At 50.8% G+C, this 21,526-nt stretch overlaps 1 protein-coding gene across 2 annotated transcripts in view; it reads right to left on the bottom strand.

Moving 5' to 3' along the window:
- Window positions 1-11,296: 11,296 nt before the first annotated feature.
- Window positions 11,297-21,526, bottom strand: part of LOC110197030 (sodium channel protein type 5 subunit alpha-like) — a 188,873-nt gene continuing 178,643 nt past the window's right edge. For both annotated transcript variants that reach the window (XM_078152081.1, XM_078152080.1), the window contains 3 exons: window positions 19,041-19,141; window positions 17,097-17,367; window positions 11,297-15,560 (listed from right to left, as the gene is read on the bottom strand). In XM_078152081.1, coding sequence (XP_078008207.1) covers window positions 14,326-15,560; window positions 17,097-17,367; window positions 19,041-19,141 — 1,607 coding nt within the window. In that variant the 3' untranslated portion in view covers window positions 11,297-14,325. The remainder of the gene's footprint in view (window positions 15,561-17,096; window positions 17,368-19,040; window positions 19,142-21,526) is intronic.

Here is a 21,526-nt window from a genome sequence, read left to right as displayed (position 1 = left end):
TTGAAAGCTTTCCATTTGATATTAATAGCATTGATTTTGGTCTTGCAAAGGCTTGTTAATTTTACGTAAATAAATTGTATTTCTATTAATAGGGCCCAAGTTTAAAGCTCATGAGTCTTTCCCCTTTTTTTCTTTTCTTCCTTTTTTTTTTGTCTAGGCAATGAGGTTAAGTGACTTGCCCAGGGTCACACAGCTAGTAAGTGTCAAGTGTCTGAGGTCGGATTTGAATTTAGGTCCTCCTGACTCTAGGGCTGGTGCTCTATCTACTTCGTTACCTAGCTATCCCTCCCCTTTTTTTTCTCATTGGGATCAAGGGTTCAGTTTTTGATGGCATCCACAAAGAGGGAAAGTCCTATGGAAATCTCTTGGTAATATAGGGGGTAGGTAGACAGTGGGCCTGGTCAGTTGTGTCTGGAGATTGGCTAGCTGCTCTGCTCTGAAACCTTCTCCCAAACAGCATTACCAGCTTATCTGAGGGAATACTTGGGCTCTTTTCATGGTCCCAGCTTACCAGCCTTGGAGAAACCAAGAAAGGCCCAGAGAGAGCGGGAGAAATCAGGAAAGAGTTGGGGAGAACGGGGCAGGTAGAGGAAATCAAGAGAGAGATCTCAGTTTTCTCATCTGTAAAATGTGAGGCAGCTGGACAAGATGGCCTCTGAGTCCTTTTCCAGTTGTAGAGCTAGGATTCTATGATATCCTAGGGATCCTAAGAAAGATTGGGGGAGACGAGAGAAAAGGAGAAGAAGAACATGACACAGTGGATAGAATTATTGACCTGGGGTTAGGAGGGCCTCACTTCTAACCCTACTCTGACACTTATTAGCCAGGTGACCCTGAACTTCCTCATCTGTAAGAAGGGGCTGTGGGGTTGTGGTGAGGCTCACATAGGATAGTGTGTGTGTCTGAAAGTCTCTTTTGCACTGCATGGGAACTGACCCATTCTCCTGGTTTCCGAAGGGAAGCTGAGGAAGCCACTGCAGGAGACCGAGACACAAGTCCTGAGAACTAATTAACCGGGATCTGGGCTTGATACTCAGTGGCTTCCTGCCAGGAAAGGAGAGGGGGAGGTGGGGGGGGGCAGGCTGAGCTGGAGCCAGGGCTAAGGTGCCTCAGCCTTGGGGGACTGGAGGGCTAAGCTAGGGAGGCCAGTGGCCTGGGTCGGGGGCTCTGGGTGCCAAGGCCTAGGCACCATGGCCGGTAGGAGGCTGAGGGGATTAGGAGAATGGAATTTGGAGACTGGCATGCAGGGGGAGGACTTGGGAGACTGGGGCCTCGAGGTCGTGTTTGGGAGGCATTAAAGGTCAACAGGGATTGTGGGGCCAAAGGAGTGGGCCTTCATAGTGAGGGGCTCAGGAGGCCTAGGGCAAAGGCTGGTGTGTGGCTCAGGGGAAGAACTGACCAGTCCTAGGAGTGAGTGCCCCAGCTCTGCTAACTCTCTAGTGGGAGCTTGGCAGTCCAGCCCTTGAGGCCCTCTCTCCCCAACTCCCTGCCCCTCACTGAACACTCCGGCCTCCTCCTCCCCTGTATTTACCCCCAGCCCCAGAATGCCTGTATTTATGGCCCTGACAAGAGGGGCTTTCCTTAGGGTGGGGAGCTCTAGCCCTGGTCACTAAAGAGGGGCAGGGGCTTGGACACTTGGACAGGGCTCCTCTCTCTGCAGAGGATGCCTCTGGGCTGTAAGAACCAGGGAACTGGGAGGCCAGGCCAACACCATGATTTTTCTGGGAGTAACAGGAAAGTTTCTGGAGTTTGAAGGCCTGGGTTCAAATCCTGGCTCTATATTTGCTGCCTGTGTGACCTTGGGTGAGTCACTCCCTGGGCCTCAGATTCACCACTGTAAAGTGGGGGAGGGGAATTGACCCAACCTTATGTCAAGACAGTAACAAAATTCTCTCTTTGGTTTCCTTATCCTCTGCAAGGTGGCATGGTGGATGGAGAGTTGAACCTGGAGTCAGGAAGATCTGAGTTCAAATCCAGCCTCAAATATTCTCTGGCTGTGTGATCTTTGGCAAGTTATTTAACCTCTGCCTGCCTCAGCTTCCTCATCTGTCCTCCTCGAGAATGAAGGATGAACAACAATAAATGGGCCTAATAACGGGACATGTCTCCCAAAGTGGTTGTGATGCTCAGTGAGATCACGTCTGTAAAGCGACTTGCTTGGAGTGCTACAGAGCTGCTCCCTATTACTGTCCATTTCATTGGCACAGTCACATTCCATCAAATTCATCTGCCGCGCTCAGGGGACGCATGGGCGGTTTCCTGTTTTTTGGTCTTATGAATAGAGCTGCTAGGAATCTCCTCTTGCAGATGGGTCCCTTTTTTCTTCCTGTCAATAATGTCCTCAGGGCATAGCCCTTGGAGTGAGAACACTGGCTCAGGGGGCCTCTGATAGTATAAGACAATACCACTTTCCAGAAAACAAGCGGCATCCCAAGTGTGCCCTTTTCTGCCATCATCCCCATTATTTGAGAGATTGAACAGTTTCTCAAATGATCGTTCAATGGACCAGCTAAGCAATCAGTGAAGAAGCAGTTATAAGGGCTTACTATGCCCTGGGCTTACAAAGAAGAAAGAAGCAATCTTTACCCACAAGAAGCTTCCATTCTAATCACTGGTTATTTGAACATCTTCTTTTAAAAATTCTGGTCCCTTTGCTGGGACCACTAACCTTTGGCTGGGTCTGGGGGAGGCGATGGGGAGAATGGATCACTCTGAGATTCTTAGGAGGGTCAGTCTTACCAGGTTCTCTCTCCATAGTTATCTGTCATCCCTTCCTTCTGAGATGACTTTCAATTTATTCTTTAAGTATCTTATATGTACACAACTGTGTGTTGTTTCCCTTATAGACTGTGAGCTCCTTGAGGGCAGGGACTATTTGTGACTTTCTTCGTATTCCCAGCACTTAGCATATATATGCCTCACATATAATAAACACTTAATAAATGCTTGTTGGCTGACTGTTAGACCACTAAGGAGCCTCTGGGTCCTGTTCTGGGCTCTGCCCTTTAGGAAGAATATGGATAAGCTGGAAGGAATTCAGGAGAAGGTGATCAGGCTGCTAAGCATGTTACACTGAGGAATGAGGGAAGGAATTGGGGATGTTTAGACACTGACATCCATCACCTCCAGAGTCAAGTGTAAAGTCCTCACTTCGACATTTAAAGTTCTTTATATCCTGACTCCAGACTTTCTTTTCATTCTTATAACATAATTCCTTTCCTTATAATCTACAGTGAGGCAGCTGGTGGTATAGTGGATAGGGTACTGGCTTGGGGTCAGGATGATGAGTTCAAATGTAACCTCAGACTACTAGCTGTGTGACCTCGGGCAAATCACTGAACCTCTCTGTGCCTCAGTTTTCTCTTTTGCAAAATGGGGATAATAATAGCACTTACCTCCCAGGGTAAAGGGCTTAGCACAGTACCCAGTACCTTCCTTCCTTCCTTCCTTCCTTCCTTCCTTCCTTCCTTCCTTCCTTCCTTGTCTAGTATTCTTACTGATCCTCTCGCATAGCATGTTATCTCCCATCCATTTGCCTCTGCACTGGCTGTGCCCCATCCCAGCAATGCCTTCCCTCATTTCTGCCTCATGGCACGCCTGTTTGCCTACGTGCCTCCGTTGAAGCACCGCCTCCCTCCCCCAGAGACTGCTCACTTCCTAACTTCCCTGAGAGTTACTTTGTATCTGTATTATATACATACTCTCATTGTCTCCCCCCATAGAATGGTAAGCTCTGTGACAGATAAAAAGTTCGAAACTCGAGAGATGTAGTTTCCAGGGAATCATTTGATTAATTATTGCTAGTGAATAATTAATAAAAGGGGCCAGTGGCACTCTCGATCATGGCAGCTTCTTGATACTTACATGCCCTTGGAAGGGTGGGTGTTCCCAACAGATGACAACCAGCTCTGATTGGTTAACAGTTAATGAGAATGAGTATTATAATGAGAGGTAGACCTATTGTAATGAAGCGTTGGGGGAATGTGACTGATTATGTCACTCTTACTCCCAGACCACCCCCAGCCTTGGGCAATGTAGACAAAGCATCTATCCCCCCCCCCCCCAATCATTTCTCTCATCTCTTTGAGGGTAAGGACTTTTCGGCTTTCTTCTTTGCATCTCCAGGGCCTAGCACACAGAAAGTGCTTAATAATTGCTGTGGATTGATCAGAAAAGATAAGTCTTAGGGGCAAAGCTGATGAACATCTTCAAAATTCTGAAAGATGGTTCTGTGGGAGAGGGATGACCTTTCATTCATTTGGTCAGCAAACATTGATCCAAAAACTCCAATATGCCTGGGGCTGTACTAGGCTCCGGGAATGTGATGGGAATGTGATGGCAGGAGGCCTCTGGGCCCTGCTCTCAAAGAACTTCCATCCTAATGGGGAGAAACAAGCACAGAATCTGCTTGTCCCTCAGGGACCAGACTCAGAGCAGCAGACGGAGTTGGGGGACGTGTGGGTGGTTCTGCTCTATATGAGGAAGAAGTCCTTGAGGCTTACAGCCAGCCGAAGTGGAATGGGCTGCCTGGTGGGCAAGGGGGAGGACTGAGATCCCCATTATGTTGGAGCTTGGAGATCACTTCCTAGAGTTGAAGTTTGAGCTAGATGTCTGTCCTAGGAAGTTCCTTCCAGGTGTAACATTCTGTGACTCTAAAACCCACACAGGGCTGCTGTATTCAACAAGAAATGAACATGTTTGTGGGATGATGGGAAGGAACCAGGAGAGAAAGGGCAACAGCAGAATCCGAAGAGATAGGGTTATGGAAGTCAAGTGCTGGAGGAGGCAGGAGGAAATGAGGTCAAGAATGGAAGGCAGAGGGATGAGTCCTAGTGGGTGGTAGGGACACCTCTGCCCCTGAGGCTGGAGGAAAGGAAAGGAGCTAAGGACATTCATTTCTTCCCACTCCCAGGGAGCTTGGAGGCTCTGCTCCGTGCTGGCAGTGCAAATGTAGGTGGCTGGTGGCTTGAGGAGAAGAGAGCATGTTTGTGTCTGTCTCTGAGTGCGTGAGTCTTTGTGGGTCTCTGTGTGGCTATGATGTGAGGTTCCTTTCAGTTCCATCACCTATACATTTATGACAGAGGTTCAGGCTTGGGGAGGAACTGCAGGGCAGTCTGGGAAATTCTTAGGTATTTCACTAACTGCGCAAGGGCTGGGATTCCTGTGAAAACACAATATAGGATGTGCTGCTGCACATCTCCCCCACATACCATTCTCTCCTGCCCAGTTTTCTCTTAATTGTTTCTATTCTGGTATGCCTGCCTGCCTTGCCCAGGGGTTTCCTAATCCTTATTTTGTCTGTTCGTCCTTTACTGATCCTCAGACCTTGAACTCTTGTGGAAGGGATGCTCCAACCTTGCTAGTTTTGAAAGTGTATCCAGCCCATCTCTCCCCTGTCCTCTGGCAACATTGGGAGGGGTGGGAGATTGCTGGGGTCTCCCAGACAGACAAATAGACTGACAGAAAGAGTTAGGTGGACCGGTGGACTGGCAGATAGATGGATTAACAGGCAAACAGATGGACAGATGGATTGACCAACTAAGAGGCATATGAACTCACAGACAGATGGACAGACAGATGGATTGACCAACTAAGAAGCATATGAACTCACAGACAGATGGACAGACAGACAGATGAACTGACCAACTAAGAGGCATATGAACTCACAGACAGATGGACAGACAGGTGGGCGGACAGAACCAGATAGACTGAGAAGTTCAAGGCTAGCCCTGGTTCTCAGACTTGGGGAGTTCAGCTGGATATTCTGGTGATCCCATTAGCCTTCATTTATTAGTTTTGTTGGCTTCTGTCATTTCCTTGTCTCCTGTCCCCTGTGAAAAGGCAGAAGCGGGATAGATGGCTGCAGGATGTAAGAGGCCCAATTATCCCTGCTTCCTGGCCTCCCTGCCAAGCCGGCCTCCTCCACCGCCCAGCCCCCTCTTCAGTCCACTGCCATCTCCCTTTTTGGGTTCCCTTCTCACTCCAACTCTTTGTCAAGCTCTTTACTCAGCCCAGTCCCCTTCCCCCTTCCCCACCTCTCCCCCGACATGGAAGGACCCGTGGGGGTGGGCCCATAGAGACTTGGAGACTCCATGATGCAGACTGAGAACACGGCTCATAGATTTAAAGGGACCTTAGAGATCATTTAGTTCATTTTACAGAGAAACTGAGGCCCTGCAGGGTCAAAGGACTTGCCCATGGTCATCCTGGGCCTCTGACTCCAGACACCGTGTGCCTCACACTACGCCACCCTCCTTCCCAAATAGACAGAGATGTGGAGACACACAATGTGGGGAGGGAGAGAGACAAACCCAGAGAGACAGAGTGACCCAGAGGGAAGGACCCGGGCAGGGAGTGGGGAGGCACAGGATGTATCTGTGGGATTGCACAATATGCCTCAGGGGACGCACGGGCACCTGCTTGGAAGCAGAGGCTGCTGTGTCTCTGCCCTCCCCACAGTAGCAGGGTGCCAGGGTTTCTTCTTTCCACAGCAGGTGCCTCGCCTCGCTGAGATCCTCCAGCCTAAGCTGGCAGCTGCCTCCGGGGATGCCAGGCCAGTGAGTTGGCATGAGAAGGGAGGGCTTCTCCATGTTGTCATTTGCTTGAGCCAAGAGCCTTCCTCAGCCAGGAGTCCTGGGCCAAAATCCTCCAGCCCCACTGCCCTCCCAGGCTAGGTTGACCACCCCTAGAGTGCCAGGCCCCAGGCCCTAGGTAGCCTTCAGTGCCCCAGGAGAGAGACTCCAGACCTCTTGCCTTTGCCCAGTCTCTCTGTCATCTTTTTATTTTTTCTCTGTCACTCTGCTCTCTGTCTCTATCCCCTGAACAGCCCTGTAGCCGTTGATAAACAGGGCCCTGGAGTTGAGGCCTATAATATCAGCAGAGACCCTCCATTGACTCAGAGTTAAACGTGAGACCTTTTACCTGGTCTCCTTTTCTCCCTAAGGGAGAAGACCCTAGGCCCTATCCACTGAGCCACCTAGTTGAGTTCAAATCCAGCCTCAGACACATATTAGCCGTGTGACCCTGGCCAAATCTCTTAACCTCTGTGTGCTAAAGTTTCTTCAATGGTAAAAAGGGGGATAATAGCACCTATGTCCAAGGGATGTTGTGAGGATCAAATGAGACGGTATTTGAAAAGTACTTAGCACAGGGCCTGGCACACAGCAGTTGTTATATAAATGCTCACTCATTGAATTTTTTTTGTTGTTGGAGTGTGTATCTACTCTGGCTGTATGTTATTAGATCATTCGTGTGTCTGTTTATGTGTATGTGTCCTAGCTGTGTGACCGCGTGAGGTGTGCAGCCATCTGTGTGCCTGCGTGTCTCTGTGTGCATCTGATATGACGGTCTGTGTGTGGGTGTCTTTGTGTTTGGACCATGGGCGCAGATTTCTTATTCCCTGAGGGAGTCACCCTTGCAGGGCTGTGTGGTCAGAAGCCCAAGCCTTGGGAGGAGAGGTAACTGATATTCAGGAAGAACGCTAAGCTAAAGGTGGATGTGGCTGAAAGGTGACCCGAGGAGGGAGGGTGAGGGGCCAGGCGAGATCAGGAGAGGCCTGCTGCAGAGGGTGCAGCCCCACGCCCTCTGCAGGCCCTGGAGTGGGGGAGGGGAGGAGAGGGGGAGACACAGAAAAGTCCGATTCTCAGGGAATGCATAGAGGTATATACGCATACCCTTTTATATATGTGGAGGAAATCCCGGCCTGTGGATTAGGAGCTGCAGAGGGCTTTAGTAATCACGGAACTGACCTCCACGTTCTAAACAAATTGGACTTGGCCTAGGGGCACCAAGCCACCAGATGCCTGAGGTGGGTTTTCCGGATGCGAAGCCTAGGGCTCCGTTCAGCATGGCAGGCAGAGGCAGGGCTCAGGGACTGTCTTCACTCTCTCTGCATTTTGATCTCTCTCTGTGGGTGACTCTGGGTCTGTCTCTGGGTCTCTACTGCCACCCCCGCCCCAGTTTCTTCATTTGGTGCTGTGGAAAGAACACTGGTTTGGGAATTGAAGGACCAGATCTGGGTCCTGGGAACTTGGGTGGGAGAAATTGACATCTTTATTTTCACGAATTTTAAACTAAACCTTAGCACTTCCTTCAGTTAGTTAAACCCATGGTTCTGAAATGGGCTTGCCCATGAGCTTCCCCAGACTGCCATGGGGTGGGGTGGGGGGGTCCTGAGGCACAGAGAAGGTGAAGGATTTGAGTGATATCCAAGCCTTCCCAGCTCCTGTCCCGTGACCTCAGGCCTTCCTCTGGGTGTTTCTGGGATTTGGAGCTTCTAGGGGGTCTTGTTTTACCAACCCACCCAGCGCTTAGCACAGTGCCTGGCACTGTGTTTATTGATTATCAATGGCTTCCTGCTCTGCCTGCCCCGCCGTGGCCTGACTCTCTGTGTTTGTCCCTGGCTCTGTCTCCCCATCCCCTTCTCTTACTCTCTGTCTCTCTGAGTGTCAGGGACTTACAAGGCTGCTGACACAGCTCAGTGGTGCTTCTGATGCCTTAGGGAGAGGGGTGGCAAGTACTGCTGACGTCTGTCTCCCAGACATCTTTGCTTCTTGCCAAGTCTCACTATCCCAGCTGGCCTCTTCTCGCCTGCATGCCTTCCCTCTGACACAGGGACCAGGTCTTTGTCATTCCCAGAAGCTGAATCCCTGCTTGCCCCAGACACAGACCACAAGGTCCTGTGGGAACAGTCACCTCCGGCTTTTGAAATGCCAACATTTCCCAGGTTATTTTCACTCTCCTTCCTTGGACTTTGGGTGTTTGTCCTGACTTCCAGCACCACCAACTCTGATAAGACTTGTTCTGGGAGGGTCTGCAAGGCCCAGAGAGGGAACTGCCATGTTGCTCTGCCTGCCGCTGCCCAGCCATAATGATCGGCCTTCACATACCACTTGAAGGGTGGCTTGCCAGCCACCTCCATACATGGCCTCCTTTGGGCTTCGCAGCCCTGTGAGGACCACACTATGGATATTATTATCCCCATTTTGCAGGGGAGAAAATTGAGGCCTGGAGTGATAAGTGCTTTGTCTAAGGCCATGGATCCTTGTCTTCTGATCTCATGTCAGCTCTCTCTCCACTGTGGGGACAGGGGTAGTCCAAACACCTGGACTGAGGTGGGTGTCCTCCTTCTGTGTTTTTAAGATACTACATGACATAGTGGACCAGCAGACTGAATTAAAATCCTGAATCTGTCCTTTACTAGCTGAATGACGGGCAGCTAGGTGGTGTAGTGGCTAGAGCCAGGCCTGGAGTCAGGAAGACCTGAGTTCAAATCCAGCCTCAGACACTCCCTAGCTGCCCAGGGTCACACAGCTAGTCAGGGTCTGAGGTGGGATCTGACTCAAGGCCCAGTGGTCACTGTATTCACTGTGTCTCAAAGGCTGCACCTTCACCACCTCTTTGTAGAATCCCTTCCCTTAAGACTCAGCTAAAACAGCACCTTCTGTAGGAAGCCTTTCCTAACCCCGTCCACTTTGCCCTCCCTGCGGAGCCCCCCCCCCACAGAACTGCTTTGCATATCTTTGTACTTATCCACTGCATACTGATGCTCTTGGGTCCATATGTTTCCCCCATTAGATTAGTGAGCTTCTTATAAGGAGGGTTATTCCATTCAGTGCCTGGCACACAGTAGGGGCTTAATAAAGACTTGATTTTTCCTTGTGTCATAAATACAGCAAGGTGAGGTCCTTCATCCCTGACTGAGCTCTGGCAGACCCTCAGCCTGTCTTCCCCTTGGACAATCCAGGCCAGGAGAGAGGAAACCTTCCATCAGGTGTTTCTTATAGACATCACCACCTGTGGCTTGGCGAAGAAAGTGGTGCTTGGCCTGCCCCATCAATGCCCTCATTGTAGTAGAGTTTGCAAAGGCACATCCTAAAAGAAGATCACAGGGACTTTGAGAAAAATGGTTTCCCAATGCCCATGAAAGCACCTCCAAGAGATGCCCAGCGGGGTCGGAAGTGCTCTGGACTGGAGGTCACGGGACCTGGGTGCAAGTCCTGGCTGAGTCTCTCACTACCTGGGTGATCTAGAGCATGCTGGGACTTCCTTACTCCTTCTCAGTTTCCCAACCTATAAAGTGGGAGGAAGGTCAGGGCAGACAATCTTTAAGATCTAACCCTGACCTACTGCGGTTCTTCCTGGCACTCAAGGCTTGTCACAAGCTATGTACCCTGTCTCCATCCCCCCAATGCCCTGCACTCCTCACCTTGCCATCCCCAAATGCTGCTCATGGGCCATGCTGGGGAACGTGGAAACTGCTGGATTTGGTGTCCCCAGGCTTCTCCAGATGGAATCCAGCCCTCTGGGCTTTGTGAACCTGAAGGTACCATCAAAATGTCAGCTAAGAGCAGTCAGTCCACCCTGCCTGCTGCTGGCTCACCTCCTATCCACTTAGATCCTATGGGCGGAGTGGTCTGCATATTGGGTCCGGCCCCCATTAGACTCTGAGAAGTTTGAGGCTAGGCACTGGCTGTTGCTTTTGTGTTCTCAGCACTTAGGACAGTGCCAGGCACATAGTAAGTGCTTAATAAACGCCTGACTGATGGCCTGGTGCTCTTCTCTGTTTATATTTCATTTCTCCTTGGCCACAGTGGGAGTGTGTATTTGTGTGTGTGAGTGTGTGTATGTGTGTGTGTGTGTGTGTGTGTGTGTGTGTGTGTGTGAGAAGACAGAGAGGGGGAGCCTCAGGAAATACTTATAACTTGCCAAGCCCTCTATGAAGGAGCTCAGCTCCAGTTTGTCTGCGTCTCCTGGGGATGGGTGCCCTGTCCACTGCTGGGAATCCCTCCAGGCTCCAAAGGCCAGGGCTGTGAGTCGCTGTGGCTAGGGAGGTCAGCTTTCAGGTGATGAGCCCTCCAGCATGAAGCCAGGCTGATTCTCTGATGACAGACACTCAGCCTGCCCTGTTCGAAGCTTCCCCAGCTCAGGCCCCTCGATGGCCACCACCCAGGATCCAGCCCCAGCTGATCTCAGAGAATGTCTAGCCCATCTCTTTCATTTTACAGAAAGGGAAACTGAGGCCAGGGAGGTTCAGTGTTGCCCAAGGTAACGTGTAAGATCATAGCTCTCGAATCAGAAGGGTCCTCAGGGGCCATTTAGGGCCAGCCGGTCATTTTACAGAGGAGGAAGCATGGAGGTTGAGTGACCTGCCTGTGATTACACAGGAGCGAGCAGAGGAGCTGGACTCCCAGAACCCAGACCTTGTGCCTGCACAGTCAGTATCGTACCCCATAAAGAGTAGAGAGAGGGGGGGAAGGGCCCTTCAGAATGACCCCGAGGAAGGACAGAGCCCAAGGTGGATCACGGCTGCTCTTTATTGATTTGTTTTAAAAATAGGTTTTTATTCTCTTTCTTTTTACACGAAGCTCAGTGACAAGGGCTTGTTCAGTTCAGACATCATCTGGCACTCAGTTCTTGCCCCTTCCTCCCTCTCTTTTCCCCCCATTCCCCGTCCATGTGCAATTCTGAAATGAAAATGCCAGGAGAAGTATGATAAGCTAAGTAGTCTGGTTCCGCATGTCCGAGGCTGTGGACAGAAGCACGCTGCATCCCCAGCCTTCTGGGGTGGGCCACTCCCTGTCCGTCCAGGCTGAGAAACCATCCTAAGGGTGCGAGGTCACAGTCAGTGTGCCCACCGTGGAGTACATCCTCACAGGCATGGGCGGAACCACAGGGGCCTACATGGACAAGCCACATCCTTCGAGGGTACAAAAAGATGGCTCTCACATTGGGGAAGTCTGGAAGAGTAAAATTTGCTGATATAAAAATAAGGTTTCCACTCAGAAACATCGTGGGAGCCATTACTCGGTGAAATATAGCTTCACTTTAAATTCAGAAGGAGATAGGAGCTCAGGGGAAGGGGAAGGGGAGAGATGGGAGGACTGGGAATGGGGGGAGAAAGGTGCAGGGTGCAGAGTGCAGAGCGGATGGGGGGCGAGGGCCATGGAAACATTTTGAGAAAGTGAGGAGAAATAATACTTTACACTCCTGCAGTGCCTTTCATTCGAGCTCACTTTGCAAACATTCGCTCTGTCAACACCTGTGAGAGGTAGGTATCATTAAACCCATTTTTCAAGTGGGTCCAGCTGAGGCACAGAGAGACGCAGTGACTTGCCCAACTTCACATGCTAATTTGGCTGCTAGACACAGGCCCAGCCACACCAAGGGGCCGTGGGCTAAGTCTCCTCTAGCTGCGTAAAGATGATGTGTAGAAGCCACATAGGTGTGTTACTGATCTAGGTCACTTATCTCCATATGTGTGAGTGTGTGTGTGTGTGTGTGTGTGTGTGTGTGTGTGTTTAGAAACACCAGTGGGGTATGCAGATGTGTGGGGTTTTACATCTGCAGGGTCAGGAGCTGTTTGAGTCTCAAGGACTATAAAAAGATATTGTTTTTCCCTGAAAAATCCTTCATCAGTGGGCCTCTGGCTGTCAGCCCCAGTGTGGATTCTGCCTTCCTTGCTCAGGAACTCAGGCTATGACCCAAAAGCGGCTGTGGCCCAGAGTAGATATGTCCCTGATACCTCCATTTCCCCCAATGGAGAGCAAATGGCTACTTTTCCTCGTAATGCACCAATTCTCTGGGCAGACCTCCTGAGCCCCAACGCTGGAAGCTTGAACAGGTGGGAAAAGAGGGGGCTTGCTTTCCACAGAGTCAAAGGGAGACCTCAAACATGGCCAAATGTGTCCTTCCTCTGCCTCTCCCACCCCACCACTCTGAAATCCACTGTGGTCACTCATGTTTTCTTCATTTCAGGAAGAGACGTGAGGCTCTGATGTCAGCACCCAGAATTTCCATAACCCTGAGCTGAAGCCAACAGGAGTCCTGTACCACCCCCACAGCCCCCTCATTACACACAAAGCCAGGCCTTGTTGATCAATGGCTCTGGGCAGTCGCCACAGAACAAGGCTGCTGCTGCTCCCCGAATCCCCTTGGCTCTGGCCCTTGGAGGCTCCCATTCCCCTAAAACAAGAGCCCAGCATCAGACAGACCATCTCCTTCACAAAGACTGGTGCTTATCAGCCAGACTCCGAGGCTGCTTTGACACAACAGACGAGCCGAGCCCAATCCTTGTCCGGTGGAGTTAGAGCTGCCTTCCTCACTTGCTGAGCTTGCTCCAAGAACGCATCTTCTCCTCCCTAATGCCAGACCCATGGCCTGGCAGCCTTCCAGAAGGGGCAAATGGGGTCCTCCAAAGTGCCTGTGATTGTCATCGTGTTTTGGTTTTGTTTGTTTTTAATACTCTTACATGAGAGAGGTGCTTGCAGAGAGCTTGTTTCTGGAAGGACAAAGCGAGACACCCTCAGGTCCTTGATAATGATAAAGGAGTAGGGGTTCTACCTTCTGCTTCTGGCCAGGAGGAGACTCATCATAGAGATGAAGGGAAATTGTGAGACGGCCTCATGCAGCCCCCTCATTCTTCAGATAAGGAGATGAGGCCCAGCCAGGGGGGGAAGCCTGCTCCTGTTCAAGCAGTATTTCAGCTGCAGAGATGCACAGGACCTGGGCCTCGGCTCCCAGCCGGGCCACTCACTCACCTGTGACTTTGGACTTCACTCCCTCAGCGGTGGGAAGGAGAGCCCAGCTTTGTTCAGGGCCTCCCAGCTTGGGGCGTGATGTGGCTGCCGCCCCGTCCACACATCTGTCATGTTGTCAGGAGAGCCAGCGACCATGTGGTGCCTCCGAGCCTGGGGGGCCAGAGATCCCCAGATTCTCGCTCCTTGGGGAGAGCCTGGCCCAGCAAGCTGAGCTGTTCTTTGCAGTTCTCTGTCTTGGTCTGACAACTCAGAAGGAACAAGCCTGGAGGCTGGGCAGCATGAGTTAGCATCACTTCTAGGGAGGGGAGGGGGATGGGGGAGAGGACCATTATTTGTCCAAGTAAAAAAATATCAAATATAACAAATTTATGAAAGCCCATACATATACAGGGAGAGAATTCCATTGTGCTACAGCAGCTAGAGTTGAGACTTTTCTCAAAACCCAAGGTGTGGGAGGTGGCGTGGTTAGCCCGACTTGTGTTGGGGCGACGGCCTACAGGCACTGAGACTGCCTCCACACGCCTGGAGTGCCACCCGTCCGCGAGGCTGACCCTGCCTACGTACTCCCTGCGCTTATGCAGCCACATGGCCAGGGAGCGGATTTGAGGGTGCAGAGTCAAAGGGTATCGCTTAGCCCTGGGAGCCGAAAGGAGGAAATCCGCGGAAGCTGATTTTGTCACAAACACTCAGGAAGAAGGTGCCTTGATTGATTGTCATGGCAGGAGAGGATGCTGTTTACTCTGCCCAGCTGTGTGGGCAGGGAGGTAGGGAGGTGGGGAGCAGGGCCTCACACGATGGACTCCCGGTCCCTGTCTGGGGACGTGGGGTGGTCCACAAAGTCATCGGTCTGGCTGTACTCGGACATTGGAGCCTGGATATTGTCGCTTGTGGCTCTGGTGACGCTATCATAGGATGGTGGCAGGGATGTGGAGGAGACAGAGTCTGATGGGCCCAAGCGCCGGGAAAAGTTCTCATTCAACATGTAGGCAATGAGGCCCTCGTGCTCAGGGGCATCGTCCCCAGAGAGAGTCCCCTCACTGGTCTGCTGGCGGTAGAGGAAGGAGGCGTGTTTCATGGACCTCTGCAGCAGGTGTCTTCGGAACGCCCGCTGGATGACCACGGCGGACACCTCCTCATGCTTGCGCCGGAGCGTGGTGGTGATGGGCTCGTAGGAGATCTTGGAGGGGTTGGCCGCCATGAACTTCTCCTCCATCTGGATCTTCAGGGCATCCATCTCCCCGGACTCTCCTAGGACCCGCTTGGTGAAGGCAAAGAGGATGTCCATGCAGTGAATGCGGTCCCCACTGACCATGGGCAGGTCCATGTTGATGAGGCTGATCTGGTTGGGCTTGGCAATGCGCAGAGGGTCAGACAAGGCATCTGCAAAGTCTGACAGGGCTGAGTACTCAATGAACTGAGTGGCCTCTGGGTCAAACTTCTCCCAGATCTCATAGAACATGTCGAAATCGTCCTCACTTAGTGGCTCTGTGCTCTCCTCAGTGGCCACACTAAAGTTCTCAAGGATGATGGCTATGTACATATTAACCACGATGAGGAAGGAGATAATGATGTAGGTGACAAAGAAGAGGATGCCTATGGCTGGGCTCCCACAGTTCCCCCGGGAGTTGTTGGTGTTGGGTAGGTTGGGGTCACAGTACGGGGGCCCGGTGTTGAGGATGGGGCTGAGCAGCCCGTCCCAACCGGCGGATGTGGTGATCTGGAAGAGGCAGAGCATGCTGTTGGCGAATGTCTGGAAGTTGAACATGTCGTCGATCCCCGCCTCCCACTTCACGTAGGCGAAGTTGGCCATGCCGAAGATGGAGTAGATGAACATGACCAGGAAGAGCAGCAGGCCGATGTTGAAGAGGGCAGGGAGGGACATCATGAGGGCAAAGAGCAGTGTGCGGATCCCCTTGGCCCCTCGGATCAGCCGGAGGATGCGGCCGATGCGGGCCAGGCGGATGACTCTGAAGAGCGTTGGGGAAAAAAAGTACTTCTGGATGATGTCTGAGAGTACAGTTCCTGAGCAAAACAAAACAGGAGAGGGGAAGTTACTGGCTCTTTGTCCCAGACCCTAGACAGGATGCCCCCTAGCACCTCTGCTCACATCCACCCAGAGCTGCATCCTTTCCCAAACACTTCCACAATCCCTGTCTCACTCTCTGACATCCCTAGATAGTGGGGTCTAGGATCACTGCCACCCTTTAGTAATGGGGTCTTGTGCCCAAGATCAAAAGGCCAGCACAGAGTAGGACCTAGAATCCAGGTGTCCAAGGTTACAGCCCTCTCTGCATCATGCCACAGTAAGCTGCCCGGTGAAAACAAGGAATCCTCATCTCTGGTGCATTGCCTCTAAGCTTCCCTGGTGTCTTTGGCCCTCCGCCCAAGTGTGGCTGCCCACCAGGTCAAGGCCTTGACACATCCCCCATTACAGCTGCCCCTCCAGTGCCCCATGCCTGCAGAGCCTGTGCTCCTGTCCAGGAGTGTTTCTGACAGTTTGTCAGGCAGGCTGTAGTAGGAATACTTGTTTACCTCAGTGGTCCCTGAGGTACTTTCCAACCCTGTGATTCTGGTACAGGATCATCCAGGCTACTAATGGGTTAAGGTGCCCCTCTTCCAAGGGGTCCCTAGTCAGCCTCTCTTTCTATCTGGTGTACTTGGCCTTGGCACTTTGAGACTTCTGATTTCTCCGCTCCTTCCTCATCAAGTTCTGTCCATGTTACCTTCTTTCCATGTTAACTTTTAGGACTAGAACAGGAAGATTTGGGGGGTAGGCAGAGAAAGGAAATGCTCCATGATCTGATCCCAACCTAGTCTTCTAGTCTTATTCCCCAGGATACCTCTAGGGAAGCCATGTGACATAGTGGAACTGACTTTGAAGTTATGGGAGCTGAGTTCAAATCTCACTCCCTGTGTTACCCACGGCAAGTCAATTTTCCTGGGACTCAGATTCTTCCTCTATAAAAGGAGGAAGAATGGACTAGATGTCTCTGAAAGCCTCTTTTAGTTCTAGGATCCTACGACTTTTAAGGTCATTCCCGAGTCTAACACTCTGGACACGCTTTGGCCAAACTGGGTGATTCACCCTTCTCCTAACACTTTGGTCCGTCCTGACTCTGCCTGGAGCATCCTCCCTTCTCCACCTCTGTTGGTTGAAATGGGAATGATCCTTCAAAGCCTAGGTTGGATGTTCCTTCTTCTGTGAAGGTCTTCCTGATCCCCACTCTCTGTCGCCAAGGCAGAAGAGGTCTCCCCCTCTTCCAGGCCCTCACAACTTTTTGTCAGAGACAGCCTACCTTGGATTAGGGTGATCCGCTGGGCTACTTGATCAATGCAGTGAGCACTGCCTCCATCCACCCAAGCACACAGGTTCATGGAGTTACAGCCAGAAAGCACGTTTGACACCACCGAGCCCAACGTCTTTATTTTACAAATAATGCTACTGAGGCTGAGTGCCCTCACATCTATGAAGCATTTGGGGCAGAACTCAAACCCTGGTACACCTGACCCCCCATCTGGCGCTCCACCCGCCACGTCCTGGAGGGCCCAGCCACATACCCGCGATGGAGAGGATCACGACCACAAAGTCAAAGATGTTCCAACTGTTGGTAAAGTAGTAGTGGCGCAGGGCAGTCACCTTGATGAGGCACTCGCCCGTGAAGATGCCCACAAACAGCAGGTTGATCTTGGCCAAGATGCTGATCTTCTCCGGGCTCTGGTCATCTGTCTCCACCATCATAGTCACCATGTTCAGGCAGATGAGGAACATGATGGTGACATCGAAGGCCTGCTTGGTGACGATGTCGAAGATGAAGCCTTGGTATTTGTTCTGTGATAAGGAGTGAGGCCACATGTGTGTTAGCAAGTCCTGCGGGGTGGGGTGGGATGGGCCAGGGGTGGCTGCACAGTCACCACTGGGACACACAGTCTTGTCCTTTAACAAGGTTGTAGGCACACAGAACTACAGGTTTAGGAAAGAGGGAGAAAGAAGCAGGGTGGACTCTGACTTTTGGGAATCACATGATCATAGCCTTAGAGCTGGAAGAGACCTCAGAGCCCATCTTATCCAACCACCCTATTTTACAGATGAGAACACTGAGGCCCAGGGGGAGAGGTAAGTGACTCATACAGCTAGAAATGATAGAACAGGATTTGAAACTGGGCTCTCTGACCCTCAAGTCAGCACTCTTCCCACAGTATCCCATGCCTCTCTAAGGCAAGATTAACATTAAAGCACAATGATTCTTGAGTCTGCCTTCTGGGATGGCAGAAATGGAGAACCATAGGAGGCTAAGCCTGCCATCAGGGCATGCTTGGTGAGGTCAGAGAATGAGGCAATTGTGTTAGTCAGGGGGAACAGAGCCTTCCATGAGCTGCCTCCTTAGATGCCAATGAGGGCATGGTACTGAGACAGAGAGACCACTGCCTAGCCCTATGGATTGGAAGAAGGGTTACTGAGGTCCATTCCACCTCTCAAATTCAGAGTCTGTGGGTCCCACTCAGCCTTTTTTTTTTAATCTAGCCAATATGCTCATTTACTGTATGGCCCATCTTCCCAAAGGAGGGTTTGCTTCATTCATTGTATCTGCAGCCCCATCCCCCAGCACACTGCCTGGCACACAGTAGGTGCTTAATAAATGCCTGTTGATTGATTCATTTTATTCCCAAGTTGCTTCATGTATTTCCGTGTCTAATTTCTCCCTACCCAGATGCTGAGAGATCTATTGAGAGGGTAGGCAAAGACTATATCTTCTCCTTCAACTATCTGACAGCACAGCTGAGGACACGGGACTCAGGGGGACACTTCATAGAACCTTAGCATTGGAAGGGACAACATGGAAGAGGCCATCTACCTAAGAATCCCCTCGGCAGCAAACCTGACCAGTAGTTAGTCATTCAGTCTTCGCTTGGAGGTCTCTTCTAAGAGGGAATCCATAACCTCCCAAGGCAACCCATGCCACTTTTCATGTACAAGCATTTATTATGCACCTACTATGTGCCAGGCACTGCACTATACCCTGGGGATTAAAAGAAAAAAATTCCCTACTGTCTAAAAATTTCAAGATTCAGCTCAAATTCCACCTTCTTCAGGAGACCTTTCTCAATTCCATCTATTGAGAGTGCCTTCCTTCTGAGATTACCTGATACCAGATTATTCTGAGACTGTAGATATCACGTAGATAACTGTCATTTACATGTCACCTTCCCATTAGAATATAAGCCCCTTGAGGGCAGGGCTATACTTTTGCCTTTCTTTGTATCATTAGAGCTTATCCCAGTGCTTTGCACATAGTATGCACTTAACAAATGCATTATCCATCCAACTATCCACTCTTCATCCATCCATTCATCTATCCATCCATCATCCACCTATCCATCCATCCATCCATCCATCCATTTTTAGGGCTCCGGGGCAGGAAGGCAGAGAGATAGCCAATCAGGCAGGGGGCACACCAAAGGTCAGATGATGCCCACTTTGCTTTGACTCTCTCTGAGTCTTACCAAAGGCCGTGGTATTGGTTTCTGGGGCTTCTTGGACCCCAGTTTTTTCATTGCATTGTAATACTTCTTCTGTTCTTCCGTCATGAAGATGTCTTGCCCCCCTAAGTGCAGAGAAAGAAACACTCCAGTTATTTTTGTGTTCTGAAAAAAAAGAATTGCAGGGCCCTTGACCCATCCCAGCAGGTTGGGGTCACTCTTGCCAGACAGCAGAGAGTACCAGAACATATTACCATAGCCAGGATCAAGATGGAGCTCAGGTATGTTGGAGGAAGTGATTAATCCTTGGCTCAGACCACCAAGGAGGGTGTGCCAGGCCACACCAACAGTCAGGATAGGGGATTGTAGGTCTGGAGCTGGAAAGGACCTTGGTCATCTGGCTCAACCCCCTTCTTTTACAGAAGAAGACATTGAGGCCTGTAGAGGTTAGATGACTTGCCTGAGCTTAGAGGGTGTAAGTGGCGGGACCTGTTCCAAAGTGATGTCCCCAAGAACCTTGGTGATTAGCCCCTTGCTCTGAAGGCCAAGGAAGGAGGATCAAGGAACTTATGCTTTTAATTTGAAAGTGCCCTTAGGCTCCAGTCCAGCCTCTGGCCTCCGACAAGTGTCTTCACTTTGCAGGGCTTTTGCTTCCACATGTGTAAAATGAGGATAAGAAACTCTGCCCTTCCTGGCTCCCAGGGGCCTCAGGTAATAGGATGTCACCCATAAAGCTCTGGGTGGTCACTGCTTTGTCTAGTGGGTCACCTCTATTATCTAGGTCTTTTAGGGAAAAGCAGCGACATGTGTGAGCTGCAGAAGTCCCTCTCTTCCTCACTTAACCTGAGCCTCCCCTGCCCCTTCCAGCATTATGGTCCTTCTCTCTGTCCTTGGCCCCAGGCCAAACCCCTCTAGAATGCTGTGTTCACTTTGGGGATCAGCTGATAATGAGGGAAGCTGGTGAGCCCCACATCCAGAATTGTGAGGAAAATAGACTGGGCCACAGGAAGATTGGCTGAGAGGAGCGACCAGGGATGAGAAGACTCAGGAACGGGGACACGATGACTATGTCCTCAGAGAACCCAACCAACGGTGGGGCTTTGGTCATCACCTGGCCTTCTCAAGGACGCTGGATGGCCACTTGTCAAGTGTCCTGTGGAAGGGGTTTTGTTCAGGCAGGGACTGAACGGGGACTCCTTCCCACTCAGAGATTTCATCAGAGTTCACTCCACAACTGAGCAGGAACTCCCTCGACCAGATGTCACCTAGACTCACCCTCACACACCACCACTGACGGGAACTCATAACCTGTCAACGCTGCCATCTCTATTTTGGATGGCTCTAATTCTTAGGAAGTTTTCTCTTGATTCGGCATGTGGGTAGAGCATTGGACTTTGGAATCAGGAGGACCTGGATTCTAATCCTGCCTCAGACACTTAAAAGCTGCGTGACCCTGGAGGAGCCACTGAATCTCTGTAAGCTTCAGTTTTTTCCATGTGTAAAATGAAGAGATTAGACTTGATGGCCTCTCGGGGTCCCTTCCAGCTCTACATGTCTACACCTGCCTCTTGGCAACTCTGGGATCCCGCCAACAAATCAAATCGTTTCAGGGGGCCTGAACTATGTGGAGCTTGCCCAGGATCTTTTAAATACTTGAAATTGATCTTCACTACCACTGTCTGGGGCCAGTTACTCAAGCAATTCCAAATTCATCTAATTCTATTGCCTGCCTTTTTTTTTTCTTTTTGGTGAGGCAGTTGGGGTTAAGTGACTTGCCCAAGGTCATGCAGATTCTATTGCCTTTGACCCCATCTCTCTTCATCTTGATCAGGTTCTCTTCTTCCGGCTATCACCAAAGACCCTGTTCAATTCTTGCCTGAAATCCAGGTGTACTTTCTCCCCTCCGCTCCCCACCGGTACTGTTCAGTTCCCTTTTGTGCATTGTCTTTCTCCGTTAGAATATAAGCTCCTTGAGGGCAGGGCTTGCTGTCTTTGTGCTTGTCATTGTATTCTGGGTGCTTTGCACAGAGTAAGCACCAATCAGCTGGTTCTTGCTTTGCCCTCAAATGCCTAATAGCCCTGTCCGAAAAAGGAACTCATTCTGACACGGCCTGCTCTTTCTTGGTGAGCCCTCACTTGCTTTTAAGGATTGATCACTGCTTCTCTTTCGAAATGCTCACACACCGCCCTGTTAATAACGCATCCTAGAATTATTCCAAGAACTGAAGTCAACCGAGATGGTCAGAACCTGGCCCTTCTCTCCATCTTGCTTGGTTTTTTCCCAGTAAACGACTGCTCTCGATGACTGGGGAACTATACCTATACAGTTCAATCAATCAATCAATCAATCAATCAACATTTATTAGGCACCTACCACACGCTAAGTGCTGGGGATACAAAAAGTCCTTGCCCTCACGAAGCTTACAATCTAATACTGTTGTGCCCAGGTTAAAGGGGAAGGGAGGGTTACAAAATTAGGCACAAACCAGGCGGACCTTTGCCAAGGCCAC

This window comes from Phascolarctos cinereus, unplaced genomic scaffold (genome assembly GCF_003287225.1).
Source record: "Phascolarctos cinereus isolate Bilbo 61053 unplaced genomic scaffold, phaCin_HiC Scaffold_4;HRSCAF=312, whole genome shotgun sequence".
NCBI lineage: Eukaryota > Metazoa > Chordata > Mammalia > Diprotodontia > Phascolarctidae > Phascolarctos > Phascolarctos cinereus.
The sequence above is the reverse complement of the archived record's forward strand: the minus strand, read 5'-3'. Positions and strand labels throughout refer to the sequence as shown.